We start from the raw sequence: 23,830 nt of genomic DNA, 5'->3' as shown, positions 1-23,830 counted from the left end.
ACTGCCCTCTGTCACCCACTTCCCAGGGAGGGATGCTTCAGCCAGAAAGCGTGTATTTGAATCAGCTGTTCTGCTGCTGCTCTTAAGCAAGTGGGTGAACATCCTAAACTCACTCATGGTGCATCCTCGTTGGGGCTCTTGGGAACAGGGCTCTGGAGGCTGCGGCCCAGCAGAGAGCCACACTCAGGCCTGTTTGTCCCGGCAGCTGGCGAACTTCCCCCGACTCTGTGAGGAGACAGAGAGGATTGTCGCCAACCACATTCGGGAGCGAGAAGGGAAGACCAAGGACCAGGTGGGGCCAGAGTCCCCCAGGGTTGGGGGGGCGCCTTCCCAGGCTTCCTTGGGACCAATGGGAAGAAGCCAGAAGTGGGGGCCAGGGAGGGCAAGGCCCTGAGCTCTCCTCCTTGACTCCCACCCCGGGCCCCAAACCCTCAGACACGAATTGCCTGGCCCCCTCCCCTGCTCTGGACTTGGCAGCAAGGTTGTCATTGTCATTGTCATTGTCACCGCATTTCATGGGGTGACTCTCAGATCTACTTCCTACAGGCGTCTTTAATTTCTGAATTCAGAGCCAAGACAGACCCCCCGCCCCTCCCCCGCCACCCGGAGGCCAGCTTTCCCGTCTCCCTGCAGGGTGGTTCGGAGCACAGAAAGGTGGGGGTGGGGGGGGGGCAAATTGGGGTCACTGAATTCTGTGCTGGGGCTGTTTCTGGGGCATCTCTGAAGGGTCTCTCTCTGACGGACAGGTGCTGCTGCTGATCGACATCCAAGTCTCCTACATCAACACCAACCACGAGGACTTCATCGGCTTCGCCAAGTAGGTGATATGCTTGATTGTCACATGGGCTTCCTTTCTATGGTTTGTCCAGAGCATCCTTGGGAGCGCCCCCCCTGCCCCCATCCCCCATTATTTAGGGAGCCATCTAGGACAGGGGTTGCGAGCCTCAGGGTTTCCTATACTTGATGAAGCAGGGTCTTCCTGTTGTTCGAGGGGATGTGATCGTGTGTGTGTGTGTGTGTGTGTGTGTGTGTGCGCGCGCGCATACTTGCATATGCACTTTTTTTTTTTTTGCTTTTTGGGTCACACCTGGCGATACACAGGGGTCACTCCTGGCTCTGCACCCAGGAATTACCCCTGGTGGTGCTCAGAGGACCACATGGGATGCTGGGAATTGAACCTGGGTCGGCTGCATGCAAGGCAAACGTCCTACCCGCTGTGCTATGGCTCCAGCCCCAAGCTTTTGCTATTTTAGAAAACGTGGTCTAGCCTGGTCTAGCCTGGTCTAGCCTGTCTCTGCACTCTCCCTTGGCCTTTTGGGGACCTATGTGCTCCTGAGGCTGATGCAGAAGAGTCGGCAGAGATGTGAAGTTAGAAGGTTCGCTCTGCACCCTGACCTGTGGTCCCTGATCCCTGTGTAATTAGGTTGGCTGAGGCGGTTCTTGTGTCACCATTTATCTGAAGGGGCCTCTACATGGAGACCCAACACCAGAGAGCTTGCTTCTCCCTTTAGCCTTTGTCAGACAGGGGGAGTAAGGCCTCCATGAGGTGAGTGGCACTCCCAGAACCCTCATTGAGGTCCCCCTTTCTCTTTGGGGTCACAGCCAAGAATCATGACCAGGAGCGTTTTAGAACTCGGTGGAATCCGGGCAGTGTGGTATGGACATGCCCGGTGGCAGGGTCGTCGAGGTCAGCCTAGGCTTCTTAGGCTCTCATGAAGACCCAGGTCATGTCAAGAAGCAATGGGGAAGAGTGGAATTTCCTAAGGGCAAGGAAATGACGCTTTTACAGAAAAGCCAGGAAGAGAAACAAAAATGAGGAAAGCAGAAAGAAGCTGGAAAATGAAAGTAAATGCAGTGTCTTCAGGAGCCCGACCCAGTTTTTCCCCCTCCGGGGTACAGGAGCTGATTCCTCCCATCATAGAGATGATGAAAACTGGCAGCTTTGGGGAGCTGTGCTAACTCCTTCTGCACCCCGAGGTCCTATCACTTCTAATAGTGGCCCCCGGTGATGGCCGGATTTTTCTCTATCCTTCGCTGACCCCTGATTTCTGTCCGCTGCTGAATGAGGACACACGGGCTCCTGGATTCCCGCAAGGAACGCCTTCATTCTCTGCCGACGAAGACACAGAGCACCCCAACGTGTGGCCTGGGGCTTGGGGCTCTGGGGGTGGGCTCTGCTGCCCACCTCTTGGGGCTCCCGGGTTGTGGGCGGCAGCCACAGTGAACGTTCCCTGCAACGGACGCTTAATTTCTGTTTCGTGTGTTTCCACATTTGAGTATGTGGCGCTGTTTTAAAGATCAAGCAGATCTTTGAGAGCGCGTTGAAAGCCGTCCCCATGCCTGGAGCTTGCTTAGACAGTGACCGAGCCAGAGCAAGCCTTTTGCTCCTGGATCCTGCTAGGGGCACTGGACTCTGGAAGCTTCCGAAGAAGTGAGTGCCGTAGAGTGAGGGAAGGAAAGGGCAGGAGGTGGACTGGGAGCCATGGGGGGCGGGGGGGTTGCCTCTTCCCTTGCTGGAGGTGAAAATCTCGCTGCCTGATGAATTTGAGCCAAGATGGAAAGGAGACCACACTGACCACGTTGGGGGTCCCGCAGTAAACAGCAGTGGGCAAGGAGTGTCTTCCAAGCAGAGGAGGCAAGTAGATTAAAGACTTGGAGGTGGGCATGAGCTGAGGTGGTCCCAGAAAGGCCAGTGTGGTCCCTCATCACAGAGGAGGTGCAGGTGAGGTTGAAGGCCTAGGGGGCCGGCCAAGTAGTGCCTAGAGACTCTTGAAAGAACTTTGACTTTTGACCCGAATGCAGTGGGGGCATCTCCTGGTGCAGGGGGAGGACCACTCTGCCGTGAGAACTGACGTCTGGGGCTCGGGGCAGAGACCAGAGAGCCCTTGATGGCAGAAATGCAGGTGGCTGGGAGAAAGAGGGGTGAATTTCCCTGCGTAGAAAGGGAACCCCAAGCAGGGGTGTGATAGCCTAGAAACAGGAGATTCTAAAAGGGGGCTGGATTTTACCCACATGCCGATGCAGTGGAGTCACTGTGCTCGATGATGATTGGATAGTGGGAGTCACTGTGCTCGATGATGATTGGATAGCGGGGTCCGAGAGCAGAAGGGGTCAAGGACCTTGGCCAGCAGCCCCCCAGGGGAGGCAACTGGGGAGCTGTGGGGGCAGACAGGTTCAAAGGTTCCCTGCCGACCCCCGAAGGCTGAGCTGCCCGCCAGGTACCCAAGTGGCAAAGCTAAGTCCTCAGAACCCATGAACTGAAGGCCGAGAGCGATGTGGCCTGGAGGTGGAGTCTGGGAGTTCGCAGAGGCCACTGTCCAGCCTGATGGGGGGTGGGGGGTGGCAGACTCTTGGGGCCCCGTGGCAAAGCCTCTCAGCTTCTCTGCAACACTGGCCCTCCCTCTGCGTGTAAGGAGGAGCCTGACAGAAACTGCCATGAGGGCTCAAAAGGCACAGTCTGGACATCGGGGAGCAGGGGGCGCAAACCCCATCTTCGAGGAACACACATACACACACACACCATGACTCTTGCTCCCCCGGCCACACACACACACACACACACACACACACACACACACACACACACAATGATTCTTGCTCCCCTGGCCGTGTCAGGGAGCATGGGGCGCAAACCCCTTCTTCGAGGAACACACACACACACACTCCCCCACCCAAATGACTCTTGCTCCCCCCTGTCCCCCACCGGCCCCCCACACGCACACCCCTCCCCCCCAAATGACTCTTGCTCCCCCTGCCCCTGGCCGTGTCAGGGAGCATGGGGCACAAACCCCATCTGCAAGGAACACACACACACACACACACACACACACACACACACACACACACACACCATGACTCTTGCTCCCCGGCCACACACACACATACACACACACACACACACAAATACCCCAAATGACTCTTGCTCCCCCGGCCGTGTCAGGGAGCATGGGATGCACACCCCATCTGCAAGGAACACACACACACACACACACACACACACTCCCCCGCCAAGTGACTCTTGCTCCCGCTGCCCCCGACTGTGTCAGGCCAGTGTGGGAGTCCGACTGTTCCCAGGCAGAATGTCCGTGGAGCTGGTTGGGGTTCTGGAGGCGAGTAGAACCCGGGTGCTGGACGCCAGGGCTGCCTCAGGGACCGCATTCCTTGCCTCGGTGCCCGTGCGCACGTCCCATACAGTTTTGCGTTCGGGTAACCACCGTGTGGGGCTGAGACTTCAGCGCTGCTCTCTTTCGCCTCCCGCAGTGCTCAGCAGAGGAGCAGCCAAGTTCACAAGAAAAACACGATCGGAAACCAGGTAGGAAGCCATGGCGGCCGTGCACGCAGCTTTGATCAACTTATTGGCTTGATTGACTGTTTTCCATGCAGATTAATCATGTGCAAATTTTACTGGAATTTTCTTTTTGATTTTGCTTTTAATGCTTTCAGAGTGAATTGCTTTTTTTTTCCATTTTCCTTTTCCTTTTTTTTAATTATTATTATTATTATTTTTTTTGCTATTTTGTGCAGCTAACCGTATTGATTTCTTTCAAGTAACTTTTCTGCTATTTGCTCTGCTTTTCAAATGTGACTCCTTGTGCTCTCCTTGGCTTGCTAGTTTGATTTAACCTGGAACCTGTGAGTCAGTTCAAGGGTCAGGCCGGGTGGGAGAGGGGACTGGGGGGGGGGGCGGTTTGCATGAGCCAGCTGGTGGCCTCTCTAGTTCACACATTTGCACAGCTTGGTAACAGTGAAGGGACAGCCCCTAGAGAAGGCAGAGGTGTGCTCCACCCTGCCATCCCAAATTCCTGTCATTCAATGAAGACTGAATTCCTAAGACCTATTTTTGGGGCTGAACCAACTGTCTCTCACTAACAGCGCTCTGCAGAGATGGCATTAACTCCGACACTTTGCTGTTTCTTTGATGTCTTTGGTGATCATGAGTATTTGCACTGTTATTTCTTTTCAACTCAAAGCAATGATGATTTTACGGGGTTGTTTTTATTTTACATTCAGAGGTAGAAGTATTGAACAAATGGAAACCTCTGTGCTAGACTTTATTTTTTTCCCATTGTTTTGAAAGGAGAAGAGGTAATAACAGACTTTATTTTAAAATCTTTTTTTTTTTCTCCTGAACTAAAACATATAATTCTTTGCTATTTCAGGGAACCAATCTTCCGCCTTCACGGCAAATTGTACGAGCTAAGTTCTGTAAGCTTTGCTGTTGCTTTTCATTTAGCTTCCTCGAGGGTACAGTTTGTATCTAACAGATTAACTCCACTAGCGCTTGCTACTAATTTTTTTTTTAACTTAGGTTGTCTTGTCCATAACACTTTATCATTGGAATAAAAATCCCTAAAGGGCCCATCCCTTCACTGCTAATAACTTGCTGTGACTGAAAGTCTGAACTAGTAAACCCTAAAATGCTCTAAAAAAGAAATCCTTAACACCGTGGGTGCTTTGTTATTTCTCTAATTTTAATGGGCCTTAAAACAATTAAATTCATTAATGATCTCCATCTCTATCCTTTTATGCTGTGTTGTTATAAGATGTTAAGTCTTTTCCTCCCCTCGTATGATAATATTTCATGTGTAGATGACGCTTCCTTCTGAAAGGTGGGTGAAAATTCCGTCTCTCTGTGCTTATGTTGTGTCTGTTGATAAGTTGACCCAATTCCCCTTCTTTGTGTATATTTAAAATTTAAAATTATATGACATCGGCTGACATTTTCTATGACTTCAGAGATATGTCTTTTGAAGTGAGATATGATAGCTTCATTTTATGGAAGTGCAAAGAGAGTGTGAAATAGAACAGGCATTCAACAGGCATTCAACCAACCAGCCATCATATTTTCATTTCTCCTGTGGGTCAAATGGCCTTCCAGTCTTCCTTCCAGCTCTGCCCTGAAAAAAAGGGCAGGCATCTTCAAATTGTTCAGACGCAGGCCAGTTGGAACTTGTGTTCTAGTGTTTGCTGCTCAGCCTCTCTTTGTTTTTGTTTTTGTTTTTTTTTCTCCAGAATTTTGCAAGAAAGTCTCCCATAGACTGACTTGCCCTGGGGATGAATTTGTGTGGTCTTCCAAGATTGCCCTCTAATTGCAGAAGTTTTATTCTCATGACAGATTGGGCTCAGATTGGATGGGCTTAAAGTATATTCCCTAAGTATGTAAGTGCAGGGAAGAAGTAAAACTCAGCGAAGATGAACTCTGTCCTGTTCAGTCTCGTTTTAAGTAAACAGAGAAAGAACATCCCAGTCCCGGGAGTCAAGAAATCTCTTTGACTCAGCTACCAAACCATTCCCCACCTCAGGGATTTCTCTCATCCCCTGCGGGATGGATGTGTGTGTCCTTTCTTGGCTTCGCCATCGGATCTAACCTCCTGGAAGCTGTAACAATGCTCTTGCCTCCTCTCTCAACTGACTGTAGTTTCTGTCCTGACTTCCGTCGAGCTCCTTCCCATGCTGAGGTCCCGGTGGAAGGTTCTGGTGGGTGCCTTCTCGGTGACACTGCCATCTCTATTGTCCTGGGACACTGCCAGGGAATAGAGTACAGAGATGAAGACAGTGAACCCCGGAAGCTCATTTGAGGACGGTCCTTTCAATAGCCAGCTTTGGCCAGCTCCTGAACAATAGAATTCAGCTCTGGGAGTCCGTGTTCAGAGTTTTGAGGGTCAGCGGACTTCTTTATCAGTGTCTTTCACGGAAAAGCACCAGCAGGACTAAACTGTAGTTAGGAAGTGTCTGTGGCGAGTCCTTTGCCTGTGTCTACCCCCTGTCTGCTAAAGGCACGCTTCCTAACACCGGAAGGACCTTTTTAGGATGCATATGTGTCCCCAAGCTTTTTTCCTCCTCTAGCAGCCTTGGTCTTCCGGCTGACCTCCTGTGGCACTGGGGGAGGGGAAGACTAGGAGGAGGATTTGTTTTTGAGATGTGACTATCTCTAAACGACTTCCTCTTATTTGAGACCCCTCTCCCCACTCGCTGCCCCCCCCCAACCTTTTCAAATGCCCAGCTCAGCTCCAGGGGCGGAAGGAACCTGTCAGGATCCTCTCATCTGCACACGGGGCTCAGCCACTTGGCCGTGGCTTCAAGAATTCTCTCCTATCACTTGTGGCCTCTTGCGAACTTCTCCTCTTCCTGAGGTTCATAATTCATGTCACCGGTTTCCGGAGCCTACGAAGTCAGGTTTTAGAAATATGACACCATTTCAAAATTACAGATGTGCGGCCGAGCTGTGTGAGCCCGACATCTGCAGCTAGTTTGCGGGATTAAGTGAAATAGCTGCGCTGGATGACTGATACTTACCAGGGCCCCTGCTCCTCTCCTCAGAAACAAGGGTGCTGTGACTCCGATGCGCTTTAGTGTTTCAGTAAAAATCAGGATTTCATCTGTAACATCCCTTACTTTATTAAGTTTCCTCCCACAGTCTTTTTTGAGTTCCAACCAATTTTCAGTTAGCCCTGATTAAGCAGGTCAGGAAGAAACTGGGTAATTAAAATCCACAATTAAGAGACTTAGGAACACGCTCCGAAAATCTTTTATTTATTTATTTGCTATACTGAAAATACAACCAAGTGAAACATCTGTTGTGGTTTTCTTTTGTTTGGGTATAGGCCCCCCCCCAAAAAAAAAAAAAAAACAGAGAAGAAGAAAAATTCTGAACTTGTTCAAACGCCATTACCTATAGGACAGAATCCGAAAGCTAACATCTATCACCCTTCCTGCTCCTGGTCCCTTCTCTCGCCACCAGCTTGCCTGCCATCCGGTCAGCTGGTGCTGACCAGAACTGGCATATCTCGGGCACAGGCGGGGTTGCTGCAGGGTTGCAGCTGGACTCCTCTCTGTACCCACTGCATTCTTCTTTCCCTTTTACCTGAGGTCCAGTGTTCACTTCCGGGGGATCCTTTTCCTGACTTCCATGCCATTTCCAGCTCTTCATTCCATGTTCCATTGGAAATGTGCACCTTCCTCACCCAAGTTTTGCATGTTTGTTTCTTTTTCTCTTCCGTGTGCCTGCACACAGTCTGAGCATGGCCAGGACCACAGCCACCAACTTTCTCCGTCTCTATGTGACAGGGCCCTCTTCTCCCTCACCTCCTGCACCCCCATCCCACCCACCCCAGGACCATTGAATGAAAGGGTTACAGATTTTTCAATCTGGAAGCCTATGGCCATGCATGCAAATGATCCATAATGTCAGCGACAAGGATGACCTGCAGATTCTGTTGAAGCTGCTGCTTTGCTTTGAATCTTTTGTTTGGGGGCCACCCCTGGTGGTGCTCAAGGCTTGCTCTGGGCTCAGGGATCACTCCCAGTGAGGATTGGGGGAACATATGCAGCACGAGGGCTCGAACCCAGGTTGGCCTGGCTCAAGGCAAGCATCTTATCCCCTTTCCTACCTGTCCGGCCCGTCCCCTTTGATTCTTAAAATTTTTGTTTTGCCAAGGGGTGAAGATTGGTTTCAAAGGACTGCTCCTTTCGTACCTGCCCGGAGGGAATTGTCTCTGTTTCTTACCTCACCGTGAGCACTAGGGAAGAGGTGGTGCCCCGTGCAGAAATGTGATCCTGAGCAGACAAGTCCTGTGCCCCGGAAGTGACCAAAATGTGGTGAACATTGGAACCAACTTCCCCATCACGAGTTTGTCCTTGGATCCTGGCGGCTGCCATGATCCGTGGAGATAGGAGCGTTCTTCCTTTCTCAACTTTGACCCGCACCCAGTCCGTGCCCCCCAACCCCAACCCCTAACCATGAATGTGCAGCATCACTGCCCACGACCTGTTCACCAGAAGCCTCGGACAGTGGAGTCATCTGGGTGTAGAACCTGGGTGCCAGCAACCTGTGAGTGGAGGCCAGAGTGCAGGGGTGAGTCACAGAATGAACCCTCAGAGGCCAGATGGTTGTACCTGCCATTTCCCTGTCTCCCTCATACCGCCTCTGTTTGAGATGGGGACTCTTCACTCGAACTCTCAGCCTGGGAGCAAAACAGAACACGTGAGGTTTGTCTCGAGGAGACCCTCACCCAGGTCCGTGCCACATCTGATAACCAGCAGATTATCCCCCACATGTCCTCCCGCCCCCATAGCCCCCTCCTGCCAAGCTCCTGCCTTCGACCAAGTTCTCATCGTACCAGGAAACCTGGAGCCCAGCAGACACAACTGCCACGTGTTTGAAACCGGCGATGGAAGTGCGAAGTCCAGATCGTGAACTTGAGAAATGTGCAGTTCACCGAAGCCCATGGGTGCTGCTTGGTGCTTGAAAATGGTCTTCATGGTCTCCCCGAGGGTTTTGTAACTCCCTGTGTGTTCATACTTTGCCTCCAACTCACCACCAGCATTGTGCAGTGACCTCTATTTTGGGGAGAGGGATAGGCTCACCTAGAAGTGCTCGGGCTGCTACTGACTGTGCTTTGGGCTACCCCCGGCAGTGCTCAGAGGACCATATGCAGTGCTGGGAATCAAACCAGTGTCAGCTGCATGCAATGCAATCCTGTCCTCAATCCCTTCCTTATTCCCCTGACCAGATGCCGCCACCGCCCCCCCCCTACTTATTTTTGGTATAAGTCAATTAGGTTCTGGTCTTTCTTCTTAACGGTAGAATAATGGCTCAATTTGTCGCTTCATTTTAAAAGCCCAAACCCCCATCTTCCAAACAAACTCTTGAATGTTTCTTCATCAGCCAGTCCTCCTCTTTTCTTTTTCTTTTGACGTTTTTAGGAGCACTAGCATGGAAGCCCTTCCCCTCCACCTCCCCTCCCGTGGCAGGATCAAGGCCTGGGGGAGGCTCTCCGAGGTTGAACCTGCTTCATTCCTGGTGATGAGAAGATTGTCCTGGGTGCTCCCCTCAGTGCCCGAGTGTCCTCAGAGATGCTCCTCACAGAATCCCCCCTGCCTACTCTTGAGCCAGACATGGATGACGGGGAGGGGATGGAACCTCCCCTTCCCTTCTCCCGGGGACCCGAGCCTGCCTCACACTGGTCAGATGCATGCGGTACCAGTTGTTAAACATTCTGAATATTTTCTATAGTAACATCCGTATTCCCTGGCCAGCGAATACCATGGGTCTATCCAATCCCTTTGCCTTGTTGGGACTCTCTTCCATTGGTTTCTGGGGGGTCAGTACTCCCCATTCTTTGCCCCTCCTGGGAGCCACCCACATTGTCTTTTGTGGCTATCTAAGCCACTCCGGCCTGACAGGATTACCCTCCGCAAGGCTCTGGCCCTGGTCCTCGTCTCTTCTCAATCACTCACTGTTGCTTTGCAGACGCAGCGTCCGCCATGGCATGCAGTTCTCAAAGCTATCCGTCCCACCGACTCTTCTCCAGGACTTCTTGGTTCCTGGGCTGGAACGGAGATTGTGTAGTCCAGTCACCTTGCATTGTAACGCGCCGTTAGTTTCGGGGCATTCAGGCCTGGCCCGAGAGTCTGAAAGCTTGTGTTTGTATCATTGAGATCTCTGGACCGGTTTCCTCACCACCCACGAGCAAAGTCACGAGGTTCCTATCTCTTTCATTGTCCAACTTGTCACTTGGAGCCCGATGCCCCATCCTGGACAGGTTGTTGCCAATGGTAGGATCTCATCTTTTTTAGGATTGTGTAGTAGTCCATCCTGTGAGTGTACCCCATCTTCTTTATTCACTCAGTGGGCACATCTTTTTTGTTTCATTTTGGCTTGGGAGTCACAGCTGGTGGTGCTCAGGGATGACACCCAGCTCTGTACTCAGAGATCATGTCTGGCAAGGCTCAGGGGTATGGTATGTGGCACTAGGGGTTCAACATGGGTTGACCACATGCAAAGACAATTACCCTACTCCGTTGGACCATCACTCCAGTCCTCCATGGGCACATCTTTTTTTTTTTTTTTTTGCTTTTTGGGTCACACCCGGCGATGCTCAGGGGTTACTCCTGGCTCTGCACTCAGGAATTACCCCCGGTGATGCTCAGGGAACCATATGGGACGCTGGGAATCGAACCTGGATCAGCTGCATGCAAGGCAAACACCCTACCCGCTGTGCTATTTCTTCAGCCCCCATGGGCACATATTGACTTGTATAGATGGAACCTACGAGTTCGATACTCCCTGAGCACAGTTCTCCAATCCTCTCTCTCCCCCTTCATCTCTCCTTTCCTCTCTCTGCCCCTCCTTCTAATCGTTATCCCCTGCTCCTCTCCTCTCCTTCTCTCTCCCTCCAGAGTCTGCCTAGTTTCATTCACAAGCCTGGGGAGTCTTCTCTCTCTCTCTCTCTCTCTCTCTCTCTCTCTCTCTCTCTCTCTCTCTCTCTCTCTCCCCCCCCCCCCCCATTCCTCTTCTCATATTCACTTTTCCTCTTGTGTGCTCGCCTGATCTTTCCCCCTCCCATCCGAGTGGTCACACCCGAGACCCCTGGCTTCCCTCTGATCTTCCCTCCATCCCTTCTACCTGCTCTAATCCCTGCACCAAGGAAACCTTTTCATGCTGCAGATCTTCTGCTGCAGCCCTGCCTTCAGTGCTTCAAAGCCTTCTCATTGCTTGCAGGAGGAAGACAAAATTTCTAGGGTGTCAATGACTGGCCAGGCACCATTTCTGGTCGCTGTGGACAGGTCCTGCATGAGACCCTTGTTTGCTTTCCCAGTGCTGCCTCCCCCCGACCCTGCACCTCCACTGGATGCTTTTCAGATCTTAGTGCAAATGCTCAGTCCTTGAGCCCCCTAACCCCTCCAATTGGCCCCTGGGCAGCATTCCTCTAGTGGGTCTTGGTTCTGTCTGGTCCTGCATACCTCTGAGCCCCATGCAGGTCACACACACACACACACACACACACACACACACACACACACACACACACACACACACACCACCCTCCCCACCCCCCACCCCTTATATCAGCTTCTCCTTTTCCCAGAGCTCTGATGCCAGAGAAACATCTAGGGCCCTAACTCATGTCCTAAAAAATGGACGAAGACTTGCCGGACCTTGCTTTTTCTTTCCTGGAGCAGCTCCCTCGGAATAAGTGGTTTTGAAAGGTGGTGAGGGCGCCCCAGTGATACTCCTGGTGCCTGGTGGTCCCTCTAATTGGTTCTTGGCCAAATGGGCCTGCGGTTCAATGCACGGGCCTGAGGATGCGGTGCTCCTTGGACCCTGTGGTGCCTGGGCTTACCCAGGCCACCCCCGCCATGCTCGGGGACCAGTCTGTGCTGGAGATGGAACCGGGGTTGGCCACGTGCAAGTCATTCACTTTAAGCCCCGTGCTCTCTTTCTCCAGCTCCTCCCTGCATTATTTTTTAACAAAATATTCCCCATCCTACTCAGACCTGGCTAATTAGTCGGTATCGCCCCTCCCCCACTGCACCCCCCGCCCCACGCCATGTGTATTTTTGTCCTTGAACGTGAGAATCCGATGACAGACTTGGTTCTCGTTCTGCTTTGTATCATTTGGAATCTTTTCCACATGCAGAGCTCCCTCTTCACTTCAAAGGGAGCCCCGCACATGGAAAAGATACACAGGAAGAGAGTGGAGGACGCCGGGCCCTGATTTTCATCATCGCTAATGGCCTGGGTCTTGCCGAGGGTTAGGTGAGTCAGCGTTGAGAATAAACAGCAACCCGGGAGTGAGCTCTGCAGAAGTGGGCAGGCCTGTGTGTGTGTGTGTGTGTGTGTGTGTGTGTGTGTGTGTGTGTGTGTGTGGTGGTGGTGGGGGAGGGGGAGGGGGGCACCTGAGCAGGCCCTTGCACAAATGCAGGGCTCCAGGGAGGAGGGAAGAAATTCCTCAGGGCTGTGTTTTCCACAATCAGGAGAGTTCAGCAACCTTATGAGTTGCTGCGGCTTGAGGAAATGTTCTAGAAGGGAGGCTCAAAGGAAGTCGGCTATAGGGCTTTTCCTGGGGCTCATGGATGGCAGTTTAAGAAAAACAGTGGAGGGGCTGGAGCGATAGCACAGCGGGGAGGGCGTTTGCCTTGCATGCAGCCGACCCGAGTTCAATTCCCAGCATCCCATAGGGTCCCCTGAGCACCGCACCGCCAGGAGTAATTCCTGAGTGCAGAGCCAGGAGTAACCCCTGTGCATCGCTGGGTATGACCCTAAAAGCAAAAAAAAAAAAAAAGGAAAAAAGAAAAAGAGTGGAAAGAAGGGTCTTCCTTTGGCTTCCTTATGAGACTGTTTCACAGAGCCAGGCCTTGGACTTCCGAAACTTCCCCCAGTGTTCTAGTCCAGGAGAAACCCGGAAGTTACCATCAACTTTGGCAGCTGTGTCTTCCGGTAGAGAAGGGATTTGATATGACTATTTATTTATTTATTTATTTTTTGCTTTTTGGGTCACACCCAGAGATGCTCAGGGGTTACTCCTGTGGCAGTGCTTGGGGGACCCTATGGGATGCCAGGGATCGAACCCAGGTCTGCCGCATGCAAGGCAAACACCCTGCCTGCTGTGCTATCGCTCCAGCCCCGGATTTGATATGACTATTAAAGGCGGACTCCTTACTTTGAGATTATTAGTCGGCACACAAATGTGTTTCAGTCAGCTGACTTTCCCTTTATACACAGACAGAGCCCAGTCCCCCTTGTCTCAGGGGCGTTCATTTAGTGCTGAGCCACCTGCCACCAGAGGTCGTGCCGTCAAAGCATGCCGCTCCCAGGTTGGCGCCCATCTGCCTTAGATTCCCTGCAGGAGTGTTAGGAAATGACCTGTTCCAGACCCTCCGTGCGTGCTGGCCACTGGGACTCAGAGCAGCATGAGGATGGTCAGGACGCGAGGAAATGTACGTGACTCTCCGCCTGGCCCCCACTTCCAGTTGTCATTGACGTCCCAGCGCCTGGCCTGTTGGCAGATAACAGCCACGCTGTGCTATCGGCACTTGGGCTCCCTGCGAGGAGTCGCTGAGTCTCCCGGGACATGGAGAGCCCGGAAGCTGCTGCTACCCTGTGGCCCCGGGGCCCCTCAGCCAGCGAGTGTTGGGAGTAGGAGGCAAACCTCGCCCACCCGGCTCCCAAGTCCAGCCCCGCCTGGACCTGGCCAAAGCGCTTTCTCATCTCGGGCCTGCTCAGCTTAATTTCAGCCCGTGGCTAGTGTCGCGGTCTGCCTGCTGACCAGTCCGTCTCCAGTCTTTGCTCTTAGAAACCGTGTTTAGCATGTGTGCTGCTGGGTCACGGGCTGGGGCTTCGCCACGAGACCAGCAGGTGGATTCTTTTTTATTTTTATTTTTTAATTTATTCTTTTATTGAATCACCATGTGGAAAGTTACAAAGCTTTCAGGTTTAGGTCTCAGTTATACATTGCTCAAACACCCATCCCTTCACCAGTGCACATATTTCACCACCAAGAATCACAGTAAACCTCCCCCTCTTCCCCGCACCTCTCCAGCCCCCCACCCTGCCTGTGTAACTGGTAAATTTCACTTTACTTTCACTTTACTTTGATTACATTCAATATTTCAACAAAAAACTCACCATTATTGTTTGGAGTTTCTCCCCCCTAAAGTCGACCCAGCAGGTGGATTCTTAGTCTGGTGTTCAAGCGTGCTCTGTCAGAGGGGCACAAGGCATCGAGCCATCACAGACGCTTTGGGAGGAAGGCCTGCCGGTGGGAGGAGGGGCTGCAGAGGGGTAGGGCCCAATTCCCCCCGCCTTTGCTTTACCTGAACAGAGAGGGCGAGCCCCCTCCAGGATTACAGGAAATGATGCAGGTGGTGCTGTTTGCACACCCTCTGCTGTAGGATGGGTCTTATTAGGGGGTGCTCTGAAGCATTGCTGAGCTGGGGGCCGTCTGGGACCTATCTCTATTTTTTTCTTTTCATTGAATCCCTGTGAGCTGCAGTTACGAAACTTTCATGTTTACAGAACTTTCATGTTCGTGTTTTAGTCGTACAATGATCGAACACCCATCCCTCCACCAGGGCACATTCTCCACCATCAGTGTCCCCAGTATCCCTCCCGCCACCCCCACCCCAAACCCACCCCCTGTCTCTGTGGAAGACAGTTTCTCTCACTCTCTCTACTTACGGACATTCTGGTTTTCAATACGGATACTGAAAGGCCATCCTGCTTGGTCCTTTATGCCCTTTCAGCACACATCTCCCAGCCCGAGTGAGCCCTCCAACCATCATTGACTTAGTGATCCCTTCTCTGTCCCAGCTGCCTTCTTCCCCAGCTTGTAAGGCAGGCTGCCAACCGTGGAGCAATCTTCCTAGCCCTTGTCTCTACTGTCCTTGGGTATCAGTCTCCTATTATGTTATCTTCCCGAGAGTATCGAGCCCGAGTGTTAGAGCCTGGCAAGCTACCCATGCGTATTGGATATACCAAAAACAGTAACAATAAGTCTCTCAATGAGAGACATTACTGGTGCCCGCTTGAACAAATTGATGAGCAGTGGGATGGCAGTGACAGTGACAGTGATATCCCACAAATGAGTGCAATCCTTCTATGTCTGTGGGACCTATCTTTCCTGATCTTTGCTTAACTGGGATAAAATGGTCATTGCTCAGACATGGCAATGCCGTGCTGGGGGCCATCAAGCAGTGCTTGGGGGGCCCTGTGGTGTGGGGGTTCGGACTGAGATCCTGGTGCATGCCAGGCGAGCTTCCTGACTGCAGTGTTTAGTAAGCAGAAGCTTTTATTACCCTTGAAGTGCCAGAAAGAGTCCAATCCTTTCCTCACTTGGCCTCTCTTCCAGTGATTGGAAGCCCCGCCCCATTTCCCAAGAACACGAAAACCATACAAGAGCCACCCCATCACCCTCTGGCCAGGGTGCCCACCTGTCCTAACACTTCCCGACGTGGAGTGGTACTTCCTGGGCGTCTGTCCCTTGTGTGATCGTGCTTGGATGACTCCTTCGAGTTCCCCTCTGGGCTTGTACCCATGGCTCCTCCCCGCCCTCCTGGCCACCAGGAGATGTGACAGTGCTCTCCCCGCCCCCCTCAGACTGATGGGAAGCACAGCTGGGCATTCCCAGGGCCGTAGGGATGGACCACCTGGCACAACGCCTGGTCCCTCAGACACTCAGTCACCACTGGCCACTCACCCAGCACAGGTCTCAGGGGAGACTGGGGAAGCAGTCACGAACTTGTTTTGTTTTTGTGTCTTTGGGGGGGGGGCTGGGTGTTCCCAAGTGGTGCTCAGGTCTGGGGCCTTATGGGGATTCTTGTTTCAGTCAGCTGGGTTGGTCATTCAGTACAACGGTCCGAATCTGAAGATGACCCAGGGACACTCAGCCAGTGCTGGGAGCCTACGAAGGCTGTACCCAGAGGTACTCAGCACCACGGGATGCCAGGACTCGAACCCAGGGCAGGTGCCTATCAGGCATGTGCCCTAACTGGCCCCTGTTTTTTTTTGTTTTTGTTTTGTTGTGGTGGTGATGGTGGTGGTGGTGCCCAAAACAGTAACAATGTCTCACAATGGAGACTTTACTGGTACTCGCTGGAGCAAATTGATGACAACCAAACAACAGTGCTACAGTTGTTGTTGTTGTTTGTTTTGTTTGTTTTGTTTTGCTTTTTGGGTCACATCTGGTGATGCTTAGGGGTTACTACTGGCTCTACACTCAGAAATTACTCTGGCGGTGCTCAAGGGACCCTATGGGATGCTGGGGATAGGACCCAGGTTGGGCATGTGCCCTCTCTGTTGGACTATGACTCCTGCACCACCTGTATTTTTTTTCCAAGGGGGCTCTTTATATACTGAGCTCTTTATATACTGCCTCTACTGCCGCTCTCGCCTCAACACCTTCACCTCAGTTGGCATTTTCTGGACTCAGTGCTCTTAGATATTTGGGTTTTGTTTGTCTTTCTCTAGGTAAAGAAACAGGCCAGTGAACCACTTCCCAGCCTGATCTCATTGCTTCTCCTTTTTTTTTTTTTCTTAAGTCACACCTGGCGATGCTCAGGGCTGACTCCTGGCTCTGCACTCAGGAATTACTCCTGGCGGTGCTCGGGGAACCCTATGGGATGCTGGGAATCGAACCGGGTCAGCCGTGTGGAAGGCAAACGTCTTACCTGCTGTGCTATCACTCCAGCCCCCTCGTTGCTTCTCTTGCAGCTCCTCTGAGCTGCCCCATCCACAAGCTAGTGACCGATCAATATTCCATTATCTCTTTGTCTGCTCCCCCATCAAGGGACACTTAGGTTGTCCATCGTCTCTATTTGTCCATTGCAAATAATAAGCACTGAGTACAGTTTTCAGCTAGCAGAATTGCTGAATTATGTGCTATTATCTGTTCTGTACTGAATTATCTGTTACTTCCATCAGGTACCTCTGTGGTACCTAGAAATGGAATTGTTGGATTATGTGGTATTATGTTGGATTCTGTTTTGGTGTTGCTTGTTTTTTTGAGGCATCTTCAATTTTTTCCAGAGATACTCTGCCAATGTCCATTCCCACCACCTACAACACAGAAGAGACCCTCTTGCTCCTGTATTGTCCACACATTCCACACATTGATTCTTCTCTTTTTTGAGAGTCACTTTCTAACTGATGTGACATTTGCGTTTCTCTAATGATTAGTGTGTCGAGACTTTCATCCGTTCATGTAACTATTCACGATCTCTGTGGCTTTTGTTTTTTTGAAAAATACCTTTTCAGATCTTGTGCCTTTTTTTTTCTTTTAGTAAGATTTAAACTTTGCTATTGCAAAAAAAAAAAAAAAACTTTGCTATTGCCCTTATTCATTCTTTAGCGCTGTAGCACTGTCATCCCATTGTTCATCAGTTTGCTCAAGCGGGCACGCACCAGTAACGTCTCCATTGTGAGACTTGTTACTGTTTTTGGCATATCGAATATGCCATGGGTAGCTTGCCAGGCTCTGCCGTTTGGGCGGAATACTCTTGGTAGCTTGCCGGGTTCTCCAAGAGGGACAGAGGAATCGAACCTGGGTTGGCCACGTACAAGGCAAACGCCCTACTCCTCTACCCACTGTGCTATCGCTCCAGTCCATTCATTATTTACATATTATAAATATGTTGGCCCCTTAGCATATACAGTATTTTCAGATATTTTCTCCAATCCAATACATTGTCATTTAATTTTGTTGGCAGTCACCTTGGCTGTGCAGAAGATTTTGAAGTTTTTTGTTTGTCTATAGTCACTCATGTCTTTTTTTTACTCTTGTGGCTTTTGCTTTTGGGCCTTAGATCCAAAAAAAAAAAAGAAGAAAAAATTATCCCAGAACTGATGTCCAGGAACTTTCCGCCCATGTTTACTTCTAGGGAAAAATAACTCCCAACTTTTTATGTTAGTTTATTGTTTCATTTTCCCCTCTTTAAACTGCTTGATTTGGAGCTGTTAACAAGGAACTAATTGGTTGGCTTGAGTTTCCTCTTTTCACCATTTGGTGGCCAGTTGCTGGTGGAAATCCGAGAGAGATGCAAACCAGACCGACAAATGGGCCATGAGACGGGAAGGGGAGAAGCGGCAGTGGGCTGGTGAGGCCCTGCTTGCTCCTGCCGTCAGCTCAGCCCGTTCCATGGGTGGCCACAGACCCATAAATAGGCCTGGCTCAAGCCTGCTGTCCATCCCTTCCGTTCCTGTCTGTCTCGGCAGTGCTGCCTGAAGCCGTCCCTCCGAGATGGGGGCTTCTGTTTGGTCGGCTGGGTGGGGTGGGAGAGACGATTCCCCAGTGGTCTGTGCTTTGGGCAGAGAGAGCCCAGCCTGACAGAGGGGTGGCGCTCCGAGGAGGCGCACGCCGTGCAGCTTGCAAGCTGGACCTCACTTTCTTGACTTGGCTCAGTCGTAGCACCCCTGCGCCTCCCCCCCCCCCCCCCCACTAAGCGTGTCTGCCCCGCCCTGTGCTCTCTTGCAGGTGATTCGCAAGGGCTGGCTCACCATCAGCAACATTGGCATCATGAAAGGAGGCTCGAAGGGGTACTGGTTCGTCCTGACGGCTGAGAGCTTGTCCTGGTATAAGGATGACGAGGTAAGCCGCAGACTGGGAAGGAGTTTCCGTGATGAAAGCTTTCCCAGCTCCGTTTCTCTTTCTTTTTTTTTTTTTTTTTTTGCTTTTTTTGGGTCACACCCGGCGATGCACAGGGGTTACTCCTGGTTCTACACTCAGGAATTACTCGTGGTGGTGCTCAGGGGACCATAATGGGATGCTGGGATTCGAACCCGGGTCAGCCGCGTGCAAGGCAAACGCCCTCCCTGCTGTGCTATCGCTCCAGCCCCTCCGTTTCTCTTTCACACAGGCATCATTTAGGATATTTGCTGGGCTCCACAGGGCAGTGGTCTTGTTTGTTTGTTTCCCACAGAGTTTCCAAGTCCCCAATATTCCCCTCGAACGTCCTCCCTCCCTCTGGTGCAGTCACATGTCTGTGTACCTGACGGTGTAGTCGGAAACTTCCTGTTTCGTAGCCCTGGCACGGTACTAGTATAGTGAGAGCGATCACCCTTAAATACTGCGTTGAAAAAGACCCAAGGGGATTGGGCATCTCCAGAGCAAAATTTGTGACACGAATGCTGGCTTGGTGCAACATTTGAGCGCTTATTTTTTCTGACACGTGGGTCAAATGAGTGTTGGTTTTTTTTTTTTTGTTTTTTTTTTTAATGTCCAAATTGCTCATCTTCAAGTGAGTCCTGGGTAACTGTTTATAGAAGTTCTGGTCTTTGAGAACTTGAGATCTATGTTTAAAAACAGTAAGCCTGGATTATGATAATTGTGGTGTTCTGGTTCATGTGAGCTGTTAATAATTTGGGGCCTGCAATTTACTTTCCGTTGAAGTTGGATAGCTATAAAAGTGCACCAGAACAAAACAAAATCCGCTGCGTCTTGCAGAGGGAAGCAAGTGCTAAGAAGTGGCGCTGGGACAGCCGTGGTGGAACCAGCCCCTGCACCATCATTCCCCGAGATCGGCTCTGACCTGGGGTTTGGGGAGCTTGTGCCACAGGCATGCAGGCGTGAGAGAACCATGCTCACGAGACCAATGCCACTTGGCGGTGGGCCTGTCTCCACTCTGCAGACAGGGCCAGCTTCTCTTGGTCTATCCTTGTCATCATACCGTCACACGGCAGGGCCTCTCAGTGGCTGTAAAAAACACCCTTCATTCTGTGCCCTAAGAACTTTATGCTTCAGCATGTGTGGAATAAATATCGGAAGATCAGTTGATTGATTGCTGCGAAGTTTTTCTGCAGAAAGCGAAATTCTATAGCAATGTCCAAGGAACACTTCTGCTAAATAAGCAAAGCAAACAGAAACAACAACAAAAGCAACACCCCCCCCCCCAAAAAAAAAAAACAAGAACAGCTTTTATGGAAGTTTCAGTGTCAGATAGATTTCACTCGCTTCAGTCCTTGTCGGCGTCTGGGCACTCGTGATGGGTTCTTTCCTGCGCCGGCGGCTTAGCTGTCCTTGTCTCTCTGTGGGGAGTTCTGCTGTTTCCAGACCACAGCCGCAAGAGTTCCAAGAGGCCTCCCAACTTGGAAAATCTGTAAGAGGTTCTGTGTTATGCTCAGTTACCCAAAGAGATCTTTGTGTGTGTTGGGGGGGCTGGGTAAGCGGGGTACACATGGCAGTGCTCAGGACTTAACCTGACTGTGCTCAGGAATCACTCCTGGCGGGGCTTGAGGGACCATATGGGGTACTGGGGATCAAATCTGGGTCCTACCCACTGTATATTGCTCCAGCCCACTAGAAAGGGCTTCTTAGATAAGTGTATTCACAAGGACTTAGCTGATCACTTGTGTGCATTTAAATACATCCTGGTCTTTGAAAAAATTTCCAACTATCCTGTGCTCAAAAGATCTGCACAGGAATTGTGATAGTAATAGCTGGTGTTTTATCACTGTAGCACTGTCATCCCGTTGCTCATCAATTTGCTCGAGCGGGCACCAGTCACGTCTCCATTGTGAGACTTGTTACTGTTTTTGGCATATCAAATATGCCACCGGGAGCTTGCCAGGCTCTGCCGTGCTGGCGGGATCCTCTCGGTAGCTTGCTGGGCTCTCCGAGAGTGGTGTTTTATATACATATTTGTATGTGTGTCTGCATGTTACTGTACATATATGTGACCCCACTTCATCCATATTACAACCCTCAGATCAGATGCTATCGTTCTCCTTTTTTGGATGAAAAAACTAAAAATGATAAAGAACAGAGAGGCCCCAACCTTTGGAAATGTCACTCACTAGACTCAGTTTCCCTGTTGCAGAGCCCTGGAAAGAGTTCTTGGGCTCCCAAGTTCACCTCTCAGGTTGGTGGTAAAGCAGAGATGTCAGCAGGCCATATTGCTTGAGCTCTTGTGCCCGCCCCCACAAAGGTCCCAGGATCCCTGGCATCCTTGAGCCAACTCTGCCAGGGAGGCCAGATGTGCGTGACGGGATGGGGGTATGGAAGAGTCGGGGTGGCCAGAGGGGAAGGAGGCAGGTGGGGGGCTGGAGTGTTGGTGCAGGTGCATGGAGAGGGGTGCACGGTGCAGGTGCCTGGGCAGAAGCTAGGGAGTGGGGGGGGAAGGAAACCTACCTTTGGTCACGTGACCTGACTTAGGGGGTGGGGCCACTCCATTCCTTCCAGCCAGTGCCCCCCTTTCCTTGGCTGGGGCTCTTGCTGGAGGCATAGCTGAAGGCCTGATCCTGCAGCCAGGGCAGAGGGGAGGGACAGTGCTGTCCCTTGTCCCAAACTAGGATTCAGCAGTCAACCTCCGGTGAACTGAGAACTGAGGCTAGAAGGGCCCGGGAGAAGAGGGAGATAGAAAGGAGAAGGGTGGGGTGCAAAGGAGGCCCCACGTATTTGCCCCTGTACGCCCATCCTGTGCAACCAGACTAGAAACGAGCCTTGGATGCTCTAGGGGTCTTGCTGTCATAGTTCAGCTGATAGGGCGCCCATGCTCTGAGGGAAGCCTCCAGCCCCCACACTCCATTTAGCCTCTTCCTCTAAAATACGTGTCTTTTGTGTATTTGGTGAGTTGTGTGCTTGCACTAGGCTCCCCGGATTTCTGGATTTTGTTGTGGGCACCAGGGAAATATTCCTGTAGTGCATCCGGAGACTTACCTTTTAGGTCAGGCAGACAGGAGCCAGGAGATAGTGCCGAGGCAGTGATAGAGTAATTCCTTTATTCCAAGATACATTTATACACCTCTACAAGACTTGAGTGGAAATTCTGCTGAGGTGATAATTTAATAAGGGAGGTTTGTCCCATTTTCTCCCATGCTCTGCCAGCCAGCCTTCTGTTAGTCTTATATAATGTATGGTATGTTTTCCTCACCATCTCATTGGCCGCAGAACAAACAGCATGCTGTGCCACATGAATGTATATAGCTCTTTTATTTATGACAGGTTTGTAATAAATGTAAATTGCTTAGGAAATAGTCTTGTGACCAAAAACAAGGGCTTCCACTGGTCTTGGGGATGATATTAATTGAACAAAAGACCCCCTAGACCTCACGCCTGGCAGCAGTAGGAAGGATGGGGGAGTATGTTGGTTTTGAGGGAGGACGTACCAGTGTTAGAACAAGTTGTTCTTTGTCTCTTAGCCTCAGCCTCTCCCCAACACTGAGGGGACCATAGCTGTCAAACACCTGCCAAACAATTTTGTAAGAGTCTCATAAACCAAAGGTTAAAGATAGATCACTAATTAATTGACGGTAAATTGATCCCAGATGCATAACTCAATCAGAGACTACTTTGAGATGAAGAATCATATGTAACAAAGTAACAAGCATGTAATTGTGTCATGTCAACCACGGATATCCCTCCTGTCACATCTTTCTTTGATTCCTGTGTCATCTAAGTTACATGGATATTGTCATTTCATGCTGCGCGACAGGAGGTGTAGGATCTGTGCCTTCTTTATTTTATTTATTTATTAATTTGCTTTTTGGGTCACACCTGGCATTGCACAGGGGTTACTTCTGGCTCATGCACTCAGGAATTACTTCTGGTGGTGTTCGGGGGGCCATATGGGATGCTGGGAATCGAACCGGGTTGGCTGTGTGCAAGGCAAACGCCCTACCCACTGTGCTATCGCTCCAGCCCCTGTACCTTCTTTGGCAGAGACAAGAGAGGCCCTGGGTGCCCTTTCCTCCATGGGATTATAGGGGAGTCCTGCGTCTTCCTGCTCCTCTGCCAAGAGTGAGCACTGAGGCCAGCCCACTGGACTCTTTGAGCTGACCCAGGCCAGACCTCAATGCACAAGTAGGGAGGTGTGGCCAGAATGGCCAAACTCCAGGCCATGTCCTGCATCTTTCCATCTCAATGGGATCTCCTGACTTTCTCTTCTCTGCCTTTTACCCTCCAGGTCTTTTGAGACTGGGGCTTTCTGCCACTTGAGAATAATGGATCATTTTACACTCAAAGTTCAGGATCACCAAGGAATTTTCCCCACACCTGGGTGCCCTTCTAGATTAGGCTTTCTTCCCTCAAATAGTGGGATTCCCGTACACATGACTTTGTGCTCTTTGCCAGGGGTTGCATGGTCCCCCTTCTGAAGCCTTGGGCTTTCAGCCCTCTCCAAGGCATTCTGTAGGTGTGTAGCCCCCAAGTCAAGGAGTAGTAGCTGTGTTCGGGGTGAGGCCAGAGACTGGTCTTTGTTTAAAATATATTCAAAATAGGGTTTCAGATGAATAGGATATAGTGATTCAAGGAGAAAAGAGCTTTGATTTTCTTTTTTTTTCTTTTCTTTTCTTTTTTTTTTTTTTTTTGGTTTTTGGGTCATACCCGGCAATGCACAGGGGTTACTCCTGGCTCATGCACTCAGGAATTACTCCTGGCGGTGCTCAGGGAACCATATGGGATACTGGGATTTGAACCTGGGTCGGCTGCATGAAATGCAAACACCCTACCCGCTGTGCTATTGCTCCAGCCCCGAGCTTTGATTTTCTTACTATTAGTGTTAAATGTATAAGTGATAGTTCAAATCTCTGATGGAAGGGGACTATATACTAAAGTAT

General features: G+C 50.9%; 1 protein-coding gene across 5 annotated transcripts in view; it reads left to right on the top strand.

The window, feature by feature from the left end:
* Positions 1–23,830, top strand: part of DNM3 (dynamin 3) — a 272,517-nt gene that overhangs the window by 76,035 nt on the left and 172,652 nt on the right. For 3 of the 5 annotated variants that reach the window (XM_055121454.1, XM_055121450.1, XM_055121452.1), the window contains exons 11-15: positions 206–292; positions 747–817; positions 4,261–4,312; positions 5,160–5,189; positions 18,753–18,866. In XM_055121454.1, coding sequence (XP_054977429.1) covers positions 206–292; positions 747–817; positions 4,261–4,312; positions 5,160–5,189; positions 18,753–18,866 — 354 coding nt within the window. The remainder of the gene's footprint in view (positions 1–205; positions 293–746; positions 818–4,260; positions 4,313–5,159; positions 5,190–18,752; positions 18,867–23,830) is intronic. The other 2 variants (XM_055121453.1, XM_055121451.1) reach the window with 1 other exon arrangement.

This window comes from Sorex araneus, chromosome X (genome assembly GCF_027595985.1).
Source record: "Sorex araneus isolate mSorAra2 chromosome X, mSorAra2.pri, whole genome shotgun sequence".
Lineage (NCBI taxonomy): Eukaryota > Metazoa > Chordata > Mammalia > Eulipotyphla > Soricidae > Sorex > Sorex araneus.
This window is presented reverse-complemented; position numbering and strand designations above follow the sequence as displayed.